The 19,024-nt window shown below is 50.8% G+C and overlaps 2 protein-coding genes across 3 annotated transcripts; one reads left to right on the forward strand and one right to left on the reverse strand.

Annotated features, from left to right (window-relative positions):
• Nucleotides 1–269: 269 nt before the first annotated feature.
• On the forward strand, nt 270–13,145 carry GBA2 (glucosylceramidase beta 2). Of its 2 annotated transcripts, XM_007522814.3 has the most exons (17): nt 270–610; nt 4,447–4,538; nt 4,862–4,977; nt 8,417–8,635; nt 8,926–9,165; nt 9,359–9,461; nt 9,615–9,768; nt 9,862–9,987; nt 10,220–10,392; nt 10,634–10,738; nt 10,940–11,047; nt 11,132–11,283; nt 11,404–11,510; nt 11,655–11,797; nt 11,874–11,989; nt 12,079–12,270; nt 12,542–13,145. In XM_007522814.3, the coding sequence occupies exons 1-17, from the start codon at nt 276–278 to the stop codon at nt 12,806–12,808; spliced, it is 2,748 nt and encodes a 915-aa protein (XP_007522876.2). In that variant the 5' UTR covers nt 270–275; the 3' UTR covers nt 12,809–13,145. The 2 variants fall into 2 exon arrangements, with proteins under 2 accessions (XP_007522876.2, XP_060055192.1); XM_060199209.1 differs by lacking the exon at nt 8,926–9,165.
• CREB3 (cAMP responsive element binding protein 3) lies at nt 12,973–18,936 on the reverse strand. Its single transcript, XM_016188035.2, has 10 exons — nt 18,799–18,936; nt 18,581–18,718; nt 18,334–18,493; nt 18,190–18,254; nt 17,985–18,074; nt 14,824–14,930; nt 14,652–14,720; nt 13,843–13,933; nt 13,665–13,749; nt 12,973–13,584 (listed from the first exon to the last, which is right to left on the reverse strand). The coding sequence occupies exons 2-10, from the start codon at nt 18,707–18,709 to the stop codon at nt 13,211–13,213; spliced, it is 1,170 nt and encodes a 389-aa protein (XP_016043521.1). The 5' UTR covers nt 18,710–18,718; nt 18,799–18,936; the 3' UTR covers nt 12,973–13,210.
• Between the last annotated feature and the right edge of the window lie 88 nt (nt 18,937–19,024).

Consider the following 19,024-nt stretch of genomic DNA (forward strand, 5'->3'; position numbering starts at 1 on the left):
ACGTCGAGGCCCGACCCTTCCCGCCCAGGTCCGCGAGCGACGACCCGGGGCGGCTCGGGCAGCTTCAGTGCAGACGCGGACACCTCCCCTGCGGCGGCCTCCCCTGCGCTGCACCGAGGCCGCAGCTCCGCTCCGCTTTCGCCTGTGTTCGGCCCTGCGGGACGGCGCCTACCCCCGTGGCCGGCATCGAGACTCGGACACTGACACTGTATTCTGCACCGAAAGACTCGTGAACCTGGACCACCGAAGTCGTGGGGACCCGGGATCCAAGGAACATGGGGACCGGAGCCCCAGCCTCGGAGCAGACCAACTGTGCCAAAGGGGACCCACAGGCTTATTACCCTAAAAAACGTAGAGGTGCCGAGGCTGTGCTGGCTACAGACTGCGAGAACCCGGAGGATGATCGACCTCCATCTGAGGCGGGCGGCTGCAATGCCCAAGACTCGGGGCAGCTCATGGCTTCCTACGAGGGTAAAGCCAAGGGCTACCAGGTGCCTCCCTTTGGGTGGCGCATCTGCCTGGCTCATGAATTTACAGAGAAAAGGAAACCCTTCAATGCCAACAACATCTCCCTAAGCAACTTGGTAAAACATCTGGGCATGGGCTTTAGGTGAGTAAACGCCAGGGCCTGGCTTTGTTCCAGTATGAGATTCCTAGCAGAGGTGGAAAAGGTTGAGAGAGCAAGCCCCTCGTCCCGGTCAGGTGGCCACTAATCACCACCATATTCTAAGCCTGTGGTTTTGGAGCATGAAACCATGTCACATCTCTTTGCAACCGTCTTCCTCCCACAAACTTGGCTCTTGTTGGAAACGAGCAGGAACATCTGGGCCTGAGGTCAGTCAGCCATTTCCAACTGCCTACCTTCTGTTACCTCTTTCCCAAGGACTGGCTTTTGTGATTAGCTATACTTAGTGGCAAAATAGGCCAGGTTAGTCTGTTTACTGTGGTTCTGATACAATGTTGTCTTACATGGGAGGCATGTGTGTTGTGAGGGTGGGCTCTCAACCCTGACTGTTGTAAGCAGCTGGGTTATTCTCTGTACCTCATTGGGCAACTCGCTTTACAGTCTCAAAACACCCATGAGTTTCTTTCCTAAGCTTTTTTTTTTTTTTTTTTTTAAGAGAAATAGAGAAAGAACCAGAGCATCACTCTGGCACATGTGATGCCAAGGATGAAACTCAGGACTTCATGCTTTCAGATCCAGTGTGTTAGCCACTGAGCCACTCTCTCCTAAGTTTTATTTCCAAGGAATAGGTGTCTCCTTTTAACCCCAAGGAGAGTACAGTGAGAGTTTCTGTATAATTTACCAGGAGATTGGCACTGCCACTGATATCACAAGAGCTCTTAGTAATAGTCTGCCCTGGTCCCCCCCCCCTCCCCCAAGGATTGCAGCAGGTATCCTAAGGGCTTAGCCATCCCAGTCTCTAAAGTTCTAGGACACCATCTCCCCTCCAGAGCCCCACTGAGTTCAAAGACTAGTGGTGGGGAACAGGTGGATGTGAGGACAGAGGACATCAGCCTGAAGTCATTGTGAGTCAGTCCACACAGTAAACTCTGAGCTGGGGAGGGAAGTGTAAAGATTGGGAAACCCAGCCTCAACAGCTTCTATAATAGGGTATCCTTCTCTTCCCCCAGTCAGTGCTGTGGGGTTAGGGTGGGGAGGCCATTTACCTATTGCCACCCCAAAGCAGGGGAGAGGGTCTGGTGCAACCTGGGTATCTGGCTCTTTCTTTGCTAGAATCCATGGGTGACTTGTAGCAGAGGAGAAAAACCGACCCAGCTAACTTTTGATCCAAAAAACATTTAGGTCCAGGTAGAATCTAGGACAGGACTAGGGAACTGAGGGAAACCAAACACATGGGCTGGGGCGACGGGGGTGTCTGTGAGCAGGGTCATTGAGGTCAAGATCAGATGGATAGCTCAGTTCCTCAGTCACAAATATGAGCTGAGTCGCAGAGGCCTGAAACTGCTCAGCCCACTGGACTTTGCCTCCTCATACCAGGATGAGGTGGGGAGCATCGACACAGGGCTGTTGGAATGAGATGAGTTCCAAGCTTTGAGGAGAAATGAGAGATGAATTCCTAACTAGGAAGATTTCCTAATGATAATTAAGTTGGGACTGAAATCATAGAGAAAACCAAACAGGCTAGAAAAAGCCAGCTGCTACATGAAAAGAGAGAAAGCGAGCCCCCCAGGGGGGGTCGGATCTGGAAGCACTCTGATTAGAAGTTCCAACAAGGAGTCCTCTTGCGGGAATTTGGTAAGAATTCAGTTTTCTTTACTCTCCCTTCCAGCCAGAGTTCGTTCACTCAGTAAGTATTTATTGAGTGGGCTGTTCTGTGCCAGCACTCCTTTGTTCTGCCTATCTTCATTCCAACCCTTTCTGGCCTCAAGTTTCAAAGTCCAGTTCCCTCTAAGCTGACAGAGAGAATCTCTTCCACTCCCATCATCTCATCCTTTGTATTCCCTTCCTCTCCCCTGCGCTCAGAATATACCTTCCCTGTTCTGTAGTCGCATTTCCCTTCCCCTTGTTCCTTTATGCGTACAGCTCTTATGCCCCATGGTTTGTACATTTATTCATGTTCAGTAAAGAATTGTTGACTGGGGACCGGGTGGTGGCGCCAGCACCTGGTTGAGCACACATGTTGCAGTACATGAGGACCCTGATTCAAGCCCCCCTCCCCACCTGCAGGGAGACAGCTTTGCAAGTGGTGAAGCAGTGCTGTTGGTGTCTCTCTGTCTCTCTCCCTTTCTGGCACCCCCTTCCCCTCTCAATTTCTGGTTTGAATTCAACAAATAAAAGAGAATTAGAAAACATTTTTAAAAATTTAAAAAAAAATTTCTGACAGCACATCAGGTGGCCCGGTCTGTGTTTGAAGCTTTGTCACTGCCTTTTCCCACAAGAATGTCAAAAGTATGTCAGACTCACACAAGGAACAGTAAGACAGTGTTTAATCAAGAGTAGAGACAGTGTATGTGCAAGTAATGATCATATCTGACACAGATATTCCACTTTATGGCTTTCATATCATGTCATTTGCTTTTTCAATTATCACAGGTAATTAGGGCAAGAAGTACCCCCCCCTTGTAGTTGAGGAAACTGGAGGCTCAGGGGGCTGCTTACCCAGTGACCCGGTTATGAATGGTGTGCTTGAACAGTGGGTGTACAGTGGCTGGCAGGCTAAGGAGGAGAGTGGGACTGAGAGAAAGTCTCGCAGTTTTACTATAAATGGGAATTTATAGGAAGTAAGTCCAGAAGATAGTCAGGGAGAGATGGCAGACCCCAAACAGAACCATTTGCCCACTGAAGACAGAGACGTAATAACATCTGGCAAATGTTGGAATGTTCAGAAGGCTTTACTGGGATATGATGAGAGAGCAAAACCAGAAAGCTTGTAGTTCAAATTCTGAACTAAAAAGAAAGGGGGCCATGCGGTAGTACACCTGCTTAAGCACACACAGTACAATGCCTGAGGACCTGGGTTCAAGCCCCAGGTCTCCACCTGCAGGGGAACAACTTCACAAGTGATGAAGCAGGGCTGCAGGTGTCTCTCTGTCTCTTTTCCTACCTCTTTCTCCCCCACCTCTCAAATTCTGTCTCTATCCAAACATAAATAAATTAATTTTTAAAAAAGGAGGTCCTGTAATGGAAACACTAGTTGTAATGGATAGGATTTCCCCCCTACACCTGACGTATGCTTGAATTTTTTCATTCAGATCCATAAGAAAACCAATCATTAAAAAGGATGCTATTCTAGCAGCCTGCTTTTCCTGTTTGTGGGGTGGTGTTGGTAATGGCAAGTTTTATGTCAGGAAACCATAACTGGTTCTTTTTTGAGATCTTATTTATTTATTCACGAGAAAGACAGGAGGATAAAAAGAACCAGACATCACTCTGGCACATGTGCTGCTGGGGATTGAACTCAGGACCTCATGCCTGAGAGTCAAGTGCTTTATCTACTGCGCCATCTCCCGGACCACCCATAACTGGTTCTTTACACACTTCAGACAGAAGCTCCTTGGGGGCAGGGCGGTAGCACAGCTGGTTAAGTGCACATGGAGCAAAGCACAAGCACCAACGTAAAGATCCCGGTTCGAGCCCCTGGCTCCCCACCTGCAGGAGGGGTTGCCTCACAAGCGGACAGAAGCTCCTGAGGTAAAATAAAGCCACAGTAGTGAAGTTAGAAAGGTAAGGAAAGATCAGAAAGCACCATGTAGGAGAAACAAAGATAGTGCCACACCATGAACTGGGAGACTAGGTAGATAGATGAAGGGGCCATGGACTGTAGAGAAATCAAGCGGAAAAGTTTGAGACAAAGGTGATGGGGTCCTTGTGGCATTTCTCAGCAAGTCTCACACAGCTGTGTGCTCAGAGTGAGGCAGGTGACTGACTTGGGAATCACGCCCCTTCCTTCCCTTCTACTCACACTGCCGATTGTTCCTTAGGTACTTGCACTGGTGGTACCGGAAAACCCAGGTGGAGAAGAAGAAGCCTTTTATCGACATCATCAATTCTGTGCCCCTGAGACAGATCTATGGTGAGCTTCCCCCCTGCCCTGCCCTGCCCTGCCCTGCCCTGCCCTGCCCTGCCCTGCACACAGCTGCTGCAGAGGTAGGCAGAGAAGCTTTCAGACTCCATGTGATGTTGGAAGGTGGGGCAAGTTATATTGCTCTGTCCCATAGGGATTCCTCCCTCCTGCCCCACCACCCCAGCTTTATTGAGATATAATTGGCATATGGCATTGAGTATGTTTAAGGTATAAAATGTGTTGATTTGATATCCCTGTGATTTATGGTCTAGAAAGTGAGAAATGAGGTTGTTTTTTTTTTTTTTTATTACCCATCGTGATTCTCTCTCTAGGTTGTCCCTTGGGTGGCATCGGGGGAGGCACTATCACTCGTGGCTGGAGAGGCCAGTTCTGTCGTTGGCAGCTTAATCCGGGAATGTACGAGCACCAAACAGTCATTGCTGACCAAGTAAGAGCCAGGAAGTAGAAGAGAAGTCTGGGACAGCATCTTCCTGGACCAAGAAGGTCCTCTTGTCGAGAGTAGAGTGTGGCAATCAGATGTGTCTGTGATTCAGTATCATCAGTATTTTCTCAATGAATTCTGTGTGCACAGGCCTGTGCTAAGACTTACTAAGTAAACACACACACACATAAGAATAAGCAATATTGATGGCCCTTGGTCTTCATTTCTCTAGTAAATACATTTTTTTAAATATTTATTTTATTTTATTTATTTATTCCCTTTTGTTGCCCTTGTTGTTTTATTGTTGTTGTTGTTGTTGGATAGGACAGAGAGAAATGGAGAGAGGAGGGGAAGACAGAGAGGAGGAGAGAAAGATAGACACCTGCAGACCTGCTTCACCGCCTGTGAAGCGACTCCCCTGCAGGTGGGGAGCCAGGGTTCGAACCGGGATCCTTATGCCGATCCTTGTGCTTTGCGCCACCTGCGCTTAACCCGCTGCGCTACAGCCCGACTCCCCCTTTTGTTTGTTTTTTATAAATGCCCCAGCTTGACTTTTTTTTTTTTTTAAGCTTTATTACTTATGAGAATTACACATGAGACAGAGAAGAAGAGAGAATCCAGAGCTCCTCTCTGGTGCGTGCAGTGTCAGGGATCAAACCAGGAACTTCAGTCCAATGTTCTACCAGTTAAGCTGTTTCCCCAGCTGTGAGCTCTATTAATTGAGCCAATTCTTAGCCATAGAGACATGCAAGATAGTCTCAGATCATTTAGCCTAGTTGAAAGAACATCTGACAGGACCAGAAGGGGAAACAAAGCCAAAAGTACAAATGTATGGGGAAAGGAGAATGTGCAAGCCCCCATTCTCACCCTGACTTGGGAGCCTTCTGTCAGGTGATCTTCTCTGCTGGTGACCTCTCACTAAGAGGTCTCTGGCCTGAGAAGCCCCTCCTCTCCGAGGCATAGCACTCTAAGCCCTTTTCCAAAGCTTCACCTCTTTTCCATCTGTTCCTTCACCACATGAGGCCCTTCAGTCACCAGAAGCTTGTATTCTACCTTCCATCCTCTCTGCAGTGACCTCCTATATTGACTTGCTCACCAAGTTTCCATTTCCTGTTGAAGCAATGCCTTCAGCTTTCAACTCATCTTCAAAGGAGAAATGACTGGCAGACTTTGAGTCCAGTTAATGGCAGTGCCCTTCCCAGCCCTATTGAACGCCCCAAGCTTCCTGTCTGGCTCACCTCCTAGGTATCCTAAAGCCAGTGCCTTCCAGAACCATGACTTTACACTTAAAGTAACTATTGCCTGCTAGGTTTTATATGCAAATATATATATTATTTAATATCTAAATTCAATTCTATAAATACCATTACTATGTTCATTTTATAGTTGAAGAAACTTGAGAGCCAAAGAATTGTAGTAATGTGCCCAGGGTCGGATGGGCAGTAGTTGGAAGCACTGGGATTCAGAGCCAGTCTTCCCTGTGGTTAACAGCCATTTCTTTGTGGTCCTGTTTACTTTTCCAACAACATTAAAAAAAAGTCTTTATTAAAGGTATTACATAGTTTGGACCCAGGTAAGTAATGTGAACACCTTGTAGCCTCCAGAAACTGAAATTTTTATTAGGGGAATAATAGCACTTTGAGAAAATGGAGTGGCCCACAAGCTGGTGCAGTGGAGAAAGCATTTCAAAAAAAAAGAATTTCAAACAGGGCCTGAGTTCGATTCCCAGCAACACGTGTGCCAGAGTTCTGGTTCTCTCTCTTCCTCTCATTCATAAGTAAATATGTAATATAATATATATACATATACACATAGATACATTAAAAAATTTTTTTTTAATCTTTATTTATTGGATAGAGACAGCCAGAAATTCAGAGGGAGAGACAGAGAAGGAGAGCGACAGAGAGACACCTGCAGCCCTGCTTCACCACTTGTGAAACCTTCCCCAGCAGGTGGGGACTGGGGGCTTGAACCTGGGTCCTTGCCCATGGTAATATATGTGCTCAACCAGGTGCCACCACCACCTGGCCCCTTACATATATACTTTTTTGAAAATATTTATTTTTCCTTTTATTGCCCTTGTTTTATTGTTGTGGTTATTATTGTTGTTCTTGACGTCATCATTGTTGGATAGGACAGAGAGAAATGGGGAGAGGAGGGGAAGACAGAGGGGGAGAGAAAGATAGACACCTGCAGACCTGCTTCACCGCTTGTGAAGCGACTCCCCTGCAGGTGAGGAGCTGGGAGCTCGAACCGGGATCCTTGCGCCGGTCCTTACGCTTTGCTCCACATTCGCTTAAACCGCTGCGCTACCGCCTGACTTCCCATATATACATTTTTAAGGGCTAGGCACATATAATAATGGTTATGCAAAAAAAAAAAAAAATTAATGCCTTAGGCACCAAAGGTTCCAGTTCCATCCCAGCACCATCATGAGCCAGAGCTGAGTGGTGCTCTGGCAAAAAAGAAAAAAGAGAGCAGAAGTCTAAGAGCACATCAGTGCCGAGAGGAGAGGGTGGGTAGCACACTGAGAAGAAGGGCTGCTGTGCACACTGCCCCTTCCCCCCACCCCCACACCTCTCACACCCTCACTCTGCTCTGTCCTGGTGTGGAGTCACAGCTGGAGAGAAGAACTTCAAAGAGCTAAAGAAGGTGGCTGCCTTCAAGAGCAGAGAGTCAGGATGTAAATGAACACACTATAACAGTGGTCCAGGAGGTGGCACAGTGGATAGAGCATTGGATTCTCAACCATGAGGTCCTGAGTTCAATCCTGGCAGCACCTGTATCAGAATGATGTCTGGTTCTTTCTCTTTTCTTATCTTTCTCATGAATAAAAAATTCTTTAAAGCACACACACACTCTATAACATGTTGGGGAATAGAATAGAAAGGTAGGGGATAGACAGGGGCAGGATTTACTGCTTAAGGAAAGGAGATGGTAGCACCAGCAAAGGCATGGGAGAGGTAATACACTAATAGACTAAAAGAACAGTGAGTATTTGATATGGTCAGAATCTAGGTCATAGAGATGGACAGGGACACAGCAGATCAAGAAAGGCCTTGACAGCCAAATAGAAGACTTCAGATGATAGCCTGAAGGCCATGGAGAGCTGTTGAAATGTTGTAAACATAGGTTCATGTATCTCGATTTGCCTGTAGGAAAGATCACTTTGATCCCCCAGATGAGATGAGGCAGAGCACAGAGGCAAAGCACAGAAGCAGAGGTGGTGAGGGCCTGGCCTAGGGCTCCAAGGCCACATAGTGAGAAGCCAGAGGGTAGCCGTGAAGTAGATGGAGGAGGGGCAGGATTTGACAACTTGGGAAAAAGCTTGGGGCAGGGACCCAGGATGAGCAAGACTGGTAAGAGCGAAATCACTGCGGACTCTGAGGGGAAGGAGATTTGTTTCAGGTTATCCCATTCCAGTCTATCTGCCTCTCTGGTTTAGTTCACAGTGTGCTTACGTCGGAAAGGGCAAACCGTGTACCAACAAGTACTATCGGTGGAACGCCCGAGTGTCCTGCGCAGCTGGAACTGGGGCCTGTGCGGGTACTTTGCATTCTACCATGCCCTCTACCCCCGAGCCTGGACTGTCTATGAGCTTCCTGGCCAGAATGTCACCCTTACCTGCCGCCAGATAACACCCATCTTGCCTCATGAATACCAGGTGAGGCTCCCCCTCTGTGTCCTCCATTGCCTGCCTTTCCCTGGGATCTGTCTCTGCTAGAAATTCCATGATCTGTGAAAAAGAGCGGGTTGGAACCACGAATACCCTACCAGCTGCTCTGCCGGCTGCCCAGGAGCACCACCAGTTGGTCTCTGAGAGCTGGAAATGAAAGCTGAGAGAGTATACCGGGAAGTATTGGACTAAGGCCCTCGAAGTCCAGGGCTCACCTTAGGGAGCAGGGCCAGGAGGGGCTACACAGGAACCATCTGAGTCTGACCTTCTGCTCCCAGGACAGCAGCCTGCCTGTAGGCGTGTTTGTATGGGATGTGGAAAATGAAGGAGACGAAGCCGTGGACGTGTCCATCATGTTCTCCATGCGGAATGGACTAGGGGGTGGAGATGACGCCCCCGGGGGTTTGTGGAACGAGCCCTTCCGTCTGGAGCACGATGGGAACACTGTTCAGGGCCTGCTGCTGCACCACCCAACCCTTCCAAACCCCTACACGATGGCTGTGGCTGCACGATGCACGGTACGCAGGGGCCTCCACCCCGCCCTGTCAGGGTCTCTGCATTTGAACTCCCAGCCTCACTCTCACCACAGCCCTCGTTCCTTTGGAACTTGGATTGGGGCAGGGAGGTGTGATGTAATGGAGATGGAGAGTTAGTTACTGAGTCAGCTCACTTGGGGAGCTTCCCCTCACAGAGTCTTTGGGCCCTTAACAGGCAGAGACCACAGTAACGCACAGCACGGCCTTTGACCCCGACAGCACTGGGCAGCAGGTGTGGCAGGATCTACTTCAAGATGGACAGCTGGACTCCCCCACTGGTGATGGGGGTTCTGACAAGGAGGTGGTGGGAAGCGAGGTTGTCCCAGTCTCAGGAGCTGGCGTGGGAGGCCCAGTAATGAGCAGACTTGGTTCTCACAGGAGGGGCCCGAGGCTGTAAGGAGCACCTGTGCTGACCCTCCTGTCCTCCGCAGGTCCAAGCACCCCCACGCAGAAAGGAGAAGGTGTCGCTGGGGCTGTGTGTGTTTCCTGCAAGCTGCCAGCCCGAGGCCACTGCCATTTAGAGTTCTCACTGGCTTGGGACATGCCCAAAATCATGTTTGGAGCTAAGGGCCAGAGCTACTATAGGTGAGAATACCAAGAGTGCTGGGATCCAGAATGCTGGGGCTCTGAGCTGGAGCCCTTTCTGTCATCTCTGTCTCCCCTTGCTTTCCACTCCAGGAGATACACGAGGTTCTTTGGCCCAGATGGTAAGGCAGCACCTGCCCTTAGCCACCACGCGCTGTGCCGACACGCAGACTGGGAAGAGAAGATCTCAGCTTGGCAGAGCCCAGTACTGGAGGACAGGTGCCAGTGGGGCCCATCTCTTGCCTTTGTCCCACATACACTCTTCTCTGAGCCTCCTCCCTGGGCTGCATCACACACAGGCCAACTGGAATTCTTTGATCACTCACTCTCCAGCCAGCAAAGTCAGCAGAGCTGGGCTGGGATTCACTTGAAGTCTGCACTCTGCTGGACCCCACAGTCAGTCCTTTGCTAGGACTACTTACTAAACCATTCCCTCCTCGTGACTCCTCAGATCCTTGCCTGCCTGGTACAAATCTGCACTGTTCAATGAACTATACTTCCTGGCCGACGGAGGCACGGTATGGCTGGAAGTTCCTGAGAACGTCCTCCCCGAGGAGCTGATGGGGGTCATGCGGCAGCTGCGCCCCACCCTGCAGGAGTATGGTCGATTTGGCTACCTTGAAGGTACAGGCAGCTGGTGGGCCAGGGGTAGCAGGCAGTGTCTGTGGGACAGCTCTGCCCTCCCACAGACAGGATGATGGGCTGTGCCCACTCCTGGGTCCTGTCTAGGATGGGGTGGGGGTTGTGGCAGTGAGTGGGCAGTGCTGACTTTGCATCACCAGCAGCTCTCGAGGATAAGCGATGGCGGGGAATATGTAAGGGAGCCAGGAAATCTGGCAACAGTCCATTTCCTTCTGTCCTCCAGGCCAGGAATATCGCATGTATAACACATACGACGTCCACTTTTATGCGTCCTTTGCCCTCGTCATGCTCTGGCCCAAACTTGAGCTCAGCTTGCAGTATGACATGGGTGAGCGTCCCTTTTGTGCCCCTTCTGCCTTCTTGGCTCCCCCACACTCTCCAGCCTATGTAGTCTTTCAGACTGTCTCTTCCCCCAAAGTGTAGCTCTGTCCTCCTGCTTAACATTTCCCTTCTGGGCCAGACGACTGTGTCCCGCTCCAAGGCTGCCCACTCCCTGCTCCCCTCTCCCCATCTGTGTCTGCTCCCCCAGCTCTGGCTACACTCCGGGAGGACCTGACACAGCGACGGTACCTAATGAGTGGGATAACAGCACCTGTGAAGAGAAGGAACGTCATCCCCCATGATATTGGGGACCCAGGTAGAAGTCTCTCCAACTCAAGGTTATCTCCCCACCCGTTCTACCCGCCAGTGTACATAAACCAGCTCTCCTTCCCTCCCACAGACGATGAGCCGTGGCTCCGGGTCAATGCCTATCTGATCCATGATACAGCTGACTGGAAGGACCTGAACCTGAAGTTTGTGCTGCAGGTTTACCGTGACTATTACCTGACGGGCGATGAGGGCTTCCTGAGGGACATGTGGCCTGTGTGTCTGGTAAGGGATGTGTGTGCAGTGGCCGGCAGGCCAGGGGCAGGACCAGCGCTTAGGGAGAGCCCTGCTGGCTCCCGGTCTTTCCTCGCTCTCTGGAGCTTCAGCATCTGGGTCTTTCCCTAGGCTGTGATGGAGTCTGAACTCAAGTTTGACAAGGACCAAGATGGGCTCATTGAGAACGGAGGCTACGCAGATCAGACCTATGACGGATGGGTTGCTACAGGCCCCAGGTTAGAGGGGAGAGACTTCCAGCGGTCCTGCAGTGGGGGAACTGGCCACTTAGGGACGGGGCTGGTTCACGACTCGTTGCCTGCTGTATTACATGGGAGGGGCTGGAGCTCCAGTCTGACCACCAGGCCTGTGCTTCCGGTCAGTGCCTACTGTGGAGGACTGTGGCTGGCAGCTGTGGCTGTAATGGTTCAGATGGCTTCTCTGTGTGAGGCACCGGACATCCGGGACAAGTTTTCTTCCATTCTTAGCCGAGGCCGAGAAGCCTTTGAGAGACTGCTCTGGAATGGTGAGTGGGGAGATGCTGTGGAGCCTGAAGGCAGCTCTGGGGATGCAAGGAGCCTCACTGTGCCCTTCTTCGTCAGGTCGCTATTACAACTATGATTGCAGCTCTCAGTCTCAGTCCTGTAGCATCATGTCTGACCAGTGTGCTGGCCAGTGGTTCCTGAGGGCCTGTGGTCTGGGAGAAGGAGACACTGAGGTGAGAGACTAGAAGAGCCACAGAGGAGGAGCTGCCCTGGAGTTGAGAAGCATGTGCAGGAGCCCATGTTTCTGCCCTCGCCCCTCTAGGTTTTTCCTACTCCACACGTGGTCCGTGCTCTCCAAACTATTTTCGAGCTCAACGTCCAGGCCTTTGCAGGAGGGGCAATGGGTGCTGTGAATGGGATGCAGCCTCACGGTGTCCCGGATAGATCCAGCGTCCAGTCTGATGAAGTCTGGGTGGGTGTGGTCTACAGCCTGGCAGCGACCATGATCCAGGAGGTAACACACCCCTTCCTTCTCTCTCTGCCTTCTGTACCTTGACCCAGCAAACCTGCTCAGCTCTGACCCACTTCCTTATAGCCTAACCCAGGGCCATGGTCCCCAGCCATTAAGCCTCTCCCTTTTGTTCAGGTTTCTGCCTGGTGGGGTCAGGTTTATCTTCTCCCACAGGCTGGGAGTTTCCTGAGGGCAGACCCTGTTATCTCAGTCTGTTCAGCTACAGTGGCTGTTCAGGGGTTGCCAAGTAATATGGCTGCCATCTCTCTTACAGGGCCTGACTTGGGAAGGCTTTCAGACAGCGGAAGGCTGCTACCGTACGGTGTGGGAGCGCCTGGGCCTGGCCTTCCAGACTCCTGAGGCATACTGCCAGCGGCAGGTGTTCCGCTCACTGGCCTACATGCGCCCCCTGAGCATCTGGGCCATGCAGCTGGCCCTGCAACAGCAGCGGCGGCACAAAAAAGCCCGTCAGGGCACAGGACTAAGCGCAGAGGACAAGTTTGGACTAAAGGGAGCGACAGCAAGCCTGAGCCCAGAGTGAGTCCTCTGAGCTGTGGGAAGGAGGCACTACCGTCCCAGCCTCCATCCTGGCATGACCTCCTTCCCTCCAAGTTGCCTGCAACCCTGAGCCACCAGGACAATCATGCCCTTCCCATGCCCCATCCAACTGTGCCAGTAAAGAAGGGATGAGGGTTCACCCAGGTATCAGAATCACTTATTTATTTCTTTTCTCACCCCTCCCCGTCTCACTGCATGAAATGCTCGAGGAAGTCAGTTCATTCATTCCCCCAGGGGATACGGGATGATGATGATGATATATATATATATATATATATATGTACATGTATATGTATAAATTAAAAACAAACTCAAAGCCAGTAAGCGTGATGTGTCTGATCTCCTGGGTGGCCTGACAGGGCATGGGAGCCCTCTCTGCTCCTTCTTACTTGGACACAGACTGGGGCCTCCAGATTTTTGCTGAGGTCTCCCACATCTTCCTATCTCGCTTAAGCATCTGTCCTACAGAATGACAGGTGTGGTGCTGTGGGGAGGGGGCCACCCCCTCTCTTGTGAGATTTACGTGCAAGGCCAGGGTGGGGCCTGAGCGGGGGATCTCTGAGGAGAGGTCAGGGAGTGGCGACGCGAGAGAAGGCTCTTCCCCAGAAACCTGAGGCACATGGTAGAGCAGGCAGCAAAAGTTGGCAGGGGCTGCGAGCACAGCGACGGCACTGTCCTTTGGTGTCCCTGACCGCCAGGCAGGCCGCTCCAGCTGGTGAGTATTGACACTGGGGAGGGCACGAAGCTTTCGGGACAACGCTGAGGAGAAAAAAAGTCTTCAGGAGCAGGCTGGGATCCCCCCCCCCCCTCACCCTCGCTCGGCTCCTCAAGCCTCGCACCTGCGTACTCAGCTGGCAGGCTCCCCCTTGTGTTGGAGGAGTACATAGCCGGTATGAGGAGAAGACAGACGGAGAACAGCAGCACCTAGAGCGCGGGAGAGTGGTCAGTCAGTGACGAGGGCTCTGGACTGCACCCCGCCCTGCTGCTGGAGTCCCTCCCCTTGACTGTCATCCTCACCAAGACACAAGTGCTGCTGCTGCTGCTGCTGCCGGACTTCGCCATCTGCATCGCCGTGGCCTGAAGTCTCCTCAGCTGGTCCAGAAGGGAGCTAGCGGGTGAGGGGACAGTGAGCAAGCAGCCGCAGGCCTGGCACAAGAAGACGCGATGAAATCCCCTGCTCAGGCCACTCCTCCACCCGCACTAAATCCTCTTACTTGTCCAATTTGAGCAAATGATTTGTTCCTCTCTGTGAGCAAAATGCCCGAAGTTCTTCATTAAGCATGTCTCTGCCTTGCCCTCCAGTAGTTGTACACCGCCTGGTCAGCTCTGCACAGTCCGTACCAAACATGCTACATTGTCTACCTTGTAGGCCGACTCAGCGGTGAGGGTTTCAGTCAGACTGAGCTGTGCTGTGCTCTCTCCGCCTAGAATGCTCTTTCTCCCCCTTTGCCACCCCACAATCCTATCCATTATCAAATGCCGTCCACTCACGAGGTCTCTCGCCTTTTCTCTCTCGGTACTTAACATATCCTTAGTCACCTATGAATTCACTCCCCATTACTGTGAGCTTCTTAAAATTAGAAACCACCACCCCACACCTATGGGCACCCCTAATCTTTGATAAGGGGGCCCAAAGTACTAAATGGAGGAAGGAGGCTCTCTTCAGTAAATGGTGCTGGGAAAAGTAGGTTAAACATGCAGAATTAGAAACCACCAGAGCTTACATGTGGGAGCTGCCCAGTGAGAAATCAAGGGTGGGGCAGATGAAACTGACCATTCGTTACGTGAGATGGAGGAGAGGGGCCTGGTGTGAGGGGTTTGCTTACAGATTCTGCTCCTCCAGGAGTTGGACTTTGTTCTGTAGCTCCAGATTCTGGGCTGTGTATTTCAAGACCCTGAGGGAATAGCAGGTATGGACTTAGGGCCTGTATTCTCCCACTGGAATTCAACGCTTCCATCCGCCCTCTGTCCCCCCACCCCAGGTCCCCCCTCTCATACCTGCTTTCTAAGCCTCCCACGTACACCTGCTTCTTTCTGCGGCTCTCTTGAGCAGACCTTTTGTTTCGAATCTTCCTCCGCACTCCTTTCAGAACTTGTTCCTCCATCTGAGAGAAGATGGGAAAAGGGCGGATCAGCAGAGGAAAAGACTGTATTTTGAGTCCATAGCTACATCACTGGACCCGAGAGAAGGAAACTGAGTTTAATTTTCTTGCCAATACAGGAGTCCCTTCTACAGCTTCTCTGACCAGTGCGTCCTTGGCTTCTGTGTGGGTACTTCTACAGACCAAATTTCCTCCCAAGCCAGACCATTTAAAATCATTTTTCTTATTAAAGGAATTTTTTTTTAAGATTTACTTATTTATGAGGGAAAATGGGGGTGGGAGGTAAGGAACTAGAGCATCTCTCTGGCACATGTGATACTGTGGGCTAAACATACCTCAGAGTTCAAGGCTTTGTCTACTGCACCACCCACTTGGGCCATTTTTATCATGCATTAATACAGGTGGGTTTTTTTCTTTTCTTTTTTTTTTTTTTTAATTCTTTCAGAGACAGGGCCTTATGCACGTATGATTTCACTGCACCAGACCTTCTTTTTCACTCAGAGAAAAAAAAAAAATCACTGCACCTCCCATGTGGCACTGGGGCAGAGATGGGTGAGTAGTCTTTCCTGCCCTAATTAATAAAATTTATTCAAATTTTTATTTTAAAATGTCTCCTTTATCTTGAGCCAACATCTTCCACATTTTTTTTTGCCTCCAGGGTTATTGCTGGGGCTCAGTGCCTGCACCATGAATCCACTGCTCCTGGAGGCCTTTTTTTCCCCCCTTTTGTTGCCCTTGTTGTTGCCTTGCGGTGGTTATAATTGTTGTTGTTGATGTCATTCGTTGTTGGGATAGAACAGAGAGAAATGGAGAGAGACAGGAAAGACGGGGAGAGAAGATAAGACACCTGCAGACCTGCTTCACCACCTGTGAAGCGACTGCCCTGCAGGTGGGGAGCTGGGGGCTCGAACCGGGATCCTTACACCAGTCCTTGCGCTTTGCACCACGTGCGCTTAACCTGGATCCTTACGCTGGTCTTGGCGCTTTGTGCCACGTGCGCTTAACCTGCTGTGCTACCGCCTGACCCCCCATCTTCTACATTTTAAGTTGTACTGGGTTCTCATACAGGCATGATTGCACTGTCCCCAGCAGATGTTTATTTCAGAGAGGAGAAGTATAGACTGAAGAGAAACATGTACCACTGCCCTACCATCCATGTGGCTTCTTGAGTTCCAGGACTCACCCCAGGGCCTCCCACAGGGTAAGGTGTGCTATCTCCTGGCCCTATAATTTATACTTTTTTTCTTTAACAGAGAAGGAGAGAGAGAGAGAGAGAGAGGAAAGAGAGAGAAAGAAACTAATTACCAAAGCTTCCTTCAGTATAGTGAGGACTAGGCTCAAACTTTTAGGTCACTTTGAGGTCACATGGCAAAGCCTATTCAGTTCACTAATCTTCTAATTTCTTTTCTTTGGATTTACCTAGCAACTAATCTCTGGGACCTTGCAAAGCAAGTGGTCTCAAGCCATTTTATATTTCTTTCAAGTAAAATAAACAAAATAAAAACCTGGGTGCAGCCCAGGAAGTAGTGCAATAGATGAGTCTCTCAAGCTTGAGGTCCTTACAGCTCATGTGTCAGAGTGATGCTCTAGTTCTTTCTTCTTTTTCTCTCTCATAAATGAACAAACTTTATTTTTAAAAAATGGGGGGGGGGCAGGTGGCAGCAAGTCTGGCAGAGAGAACATATTACTATGCAGGACCAGAGTTCAACCCCCTGCCTCCCTTCCCCACTTGTGGAGGAAGGGGAAGCTTCAAGTGGTGGAGCAGAGCTTCTCTCACATCCCCCCCCCCCCCCACACACACACACATACTTCTATCTCTACCACAAAAGACAGGAAAGGAAAAAACTAGTCTCTGGGAGTGGTGGGTTCAACACACAGGCACTATGTGTTGAATAAACTCTAGAGGGAAAACAGTAAAAATAAACACAACCCTGGAGCCAGGGCCTCATGTATGTGCACTGTCACCATCCCCAGGCCACTTTTCTCATTCAGGAAGAGAAACAGAGCAAGACACCAGGGCACCTTCCGTATGGTGCTGGGGCTCTAATCTGCGCTGTGTGCATGGCAAGACATACACCCTACCCAGTCAACCATTCCTCCTACCCTCTGTCTCTTCTTAGGATGAACTTCACCCTCTTATTATTTGTCAGAGATCAAGGTTTAAAATGGGACCTAAGAGGTACTCTGGCCAGTATAAAAGAAAGCAAAATAGTGACCGCCCTGCATAAATAATACACCTGGTACAGCCTCCAGACCCCTCTCTCGGCAGATCTACTGCTGACTCACTATGTACTTTTACATAATTCACATGCTCCGAACCTTTTATGCCAGTGAACCAGAATCAGTGAAGCAATGTCAATGAACGCTGATTTGATTAGCCACAGTGCTGTGCTTGGCAAGCTGCTACTCACTGCTTCAAACTCAAAAGTTCTCAAGTTCACACTTCATTCTGCTATTCAGCACCAGGTGAACTGAGGGTGAACCAGTGAGATCTAAGTGTCAGGGCTCCTCGACTGCACCATTCTTTCCCATGTCCAGTGTCAATGTTACGGTGCTAATTTTTCCCCCATTTTTTTCTTCAAGAGAACACTAACATTTGTAAGTAAACCCCATAAAACACCAGTAATTGGGGAGTCCGGAGGTAGTGCAGTGGGTTAAGTGCAGGTGGCGGCAAAGTGCAAGGACGGGCATAAGGATCCGGGTTCCGGGTTCAAGCCCCCTGGCTCCCCACCTGCAGGGGAGTCGCTTCACAAGCGGTGAAGCAGGTCTGCAGGTGTCTGTCTTTCTCTCCCCCTCTCTGTCTTCCCCTCCTCTCTCCATTTCTCTCTGTCCTATTCAACAACAACATCAACAATAACTACAATAATAACAAGGACAACAAAAGGGAATCAGCACAAAAATAAATAAACACCAGTAATCAGCAATAGGCACCAGTTTTCTATTAGCAAGAAATGTGCTAAATTTCTCATCTCAGTTCTCAAATCACTGACATGACACAGCACTGGCCTACTTAGGACCCAGCCCTCTCAGGTCCTGCACCACCAGTGAGCATCTTACCTTGGTGAGAGGAAGAGTCCTGGGCAGAACGAGCCCTTCCTTCTGCAACAGCCTCTGCTCCTCGTCTGTCAGGACCAGCCTGGGCATCTGCTGTGGTTCCAGGAAGGTGGGCAGCAGAGTAGCAAAGGGGTGTCAGGCAGGAATGGGGAATCTTGCCCCCGACCGGGCTACGTGGAAATAATTTCGTCATAAATCAAGTACCTACCTGCTCTCCCGCCTCCTCCACAGACAATGAAGCCATCGGGATCCCTTCTCGATGGTTGCCGCCATCTGCAGAAAGCCGAGGATGAATAGCCAGGCTCTGTTGAGTCCTCTCCTCCCCCCGAAATTTCACTCGCTCCAGGCTCACCTCGATCTATGGAAACAGGTTCCAGTGGGAGAGAATAGGTGTGATCGTGGTCGACGAGACAGGAATTACAAGAGTTCAGACTGTTCAGCGACGACGATGACGCCGGCGCGGGACTCGACAGGAAGCTCAGAAAATCCTCTACATCCCAGTCGCTCTCCACCTGCACAGGGTTCACACGCACAGGCCTTGAGGAAGCAGCAAGGTCGCTCCCCGCCCTGCACCTCCCGGGCTCGGGGCCCCCACGCACATCGGACAGAGACGGTTCCCAGGCCGGTGGAGCCTCCGCCGCCCCGCCGGGTGCCGCCCCCAGGTCTCCGCTTTCCTCCAGCAAGAAGTTCAGCAGGTCCTGGTCACCCGGGTCCAAGGCCAGGTCCATAGGGGACAGCTACGGGAAGAATGGGCAGACACACAGGCGTCCGCCCCTTGGCCTGGCCCCAGCTCCCGAAGCCCACACAGGACACCCACCTACCGTCGGTCAGAGGCCCCCTCCCGGGGTCAAGTTCAACCCTCCTGAACGCTTAGGTGCGACCCCACCCCGCCTGGCTTCCCACCCACACCGGCCTCTACAACTTCCAACACAACAGAAGTGACGCATTCCGGAACAAGGCATTCTGGGACTTGTAGTTCCCGCCGCCGCGCGAGCAGCCCAGAATGACGTCACATCCGGTCCCGGGACCTCCGCCGTATTTCA

The sequence above is a fragment of the Erinaceus europaeus genome, chromosome 10 (genome assembly GCF_950295315.1).
Source record: "Erinaceus europaeus chromosome 10, mEriEur2.1, whole genome shotgun sequence".
NCBI classification, from domain to species: Eukaryota; Metazoa; Chordata; class Mammalia; order Eulipotyphla; family Erinaceidae; genus Erinaceus; species Erinaceus europaeus.

Excerpts from the sequence above, each read along its gene's own strand:
- GBA2 (XM_007522814.3), top strand. The coding sequence starts at position 276 with ATGGGGACCGGAGCCCCAGCCTCGGAGCAGACCAACTGTGCCAAAGGG. Across the intron at positions 11,048-11,131 it reads CCATGATATTGGGGACCCAG|ACGATGAGCCGTGGCTCCGG; the intron begins GTAGAAGTCTCT and ends TCCCTCCCACAG. Across the intron at positions 11,284-11,403 it reads ACATGTGGCCTGTGTGTCTG|GCTGTGATGGAGTCTGAACT; the intron begins GTAAGGGATGTG and ends GTCTTTCCCTAG.
- CREB3 (XM_016188035.2), bottom strand. The coding sequence starts at position 18,709 with ATGGACCTGGCCTTGGACCCGGGTGACCAGGACCTGCTGAACTTCTTG. Across the intron at positions 18,255-18,333 it reads ACCTGTTTCCATAGATCGAG|ATGGCGGCAACCATCGAGAA; the intron begins GTGAGCCTGGAG and ends GGCTTTCTGCAG. Across the intron at positions 13,585-13,664 it reads CCTGCCAGCTGAGTACGCAG|CGTTGTCCCGAAAGCTTCGT; the intron begins GTGCGAGGCTTG and ends TTTTCTCCTCAG.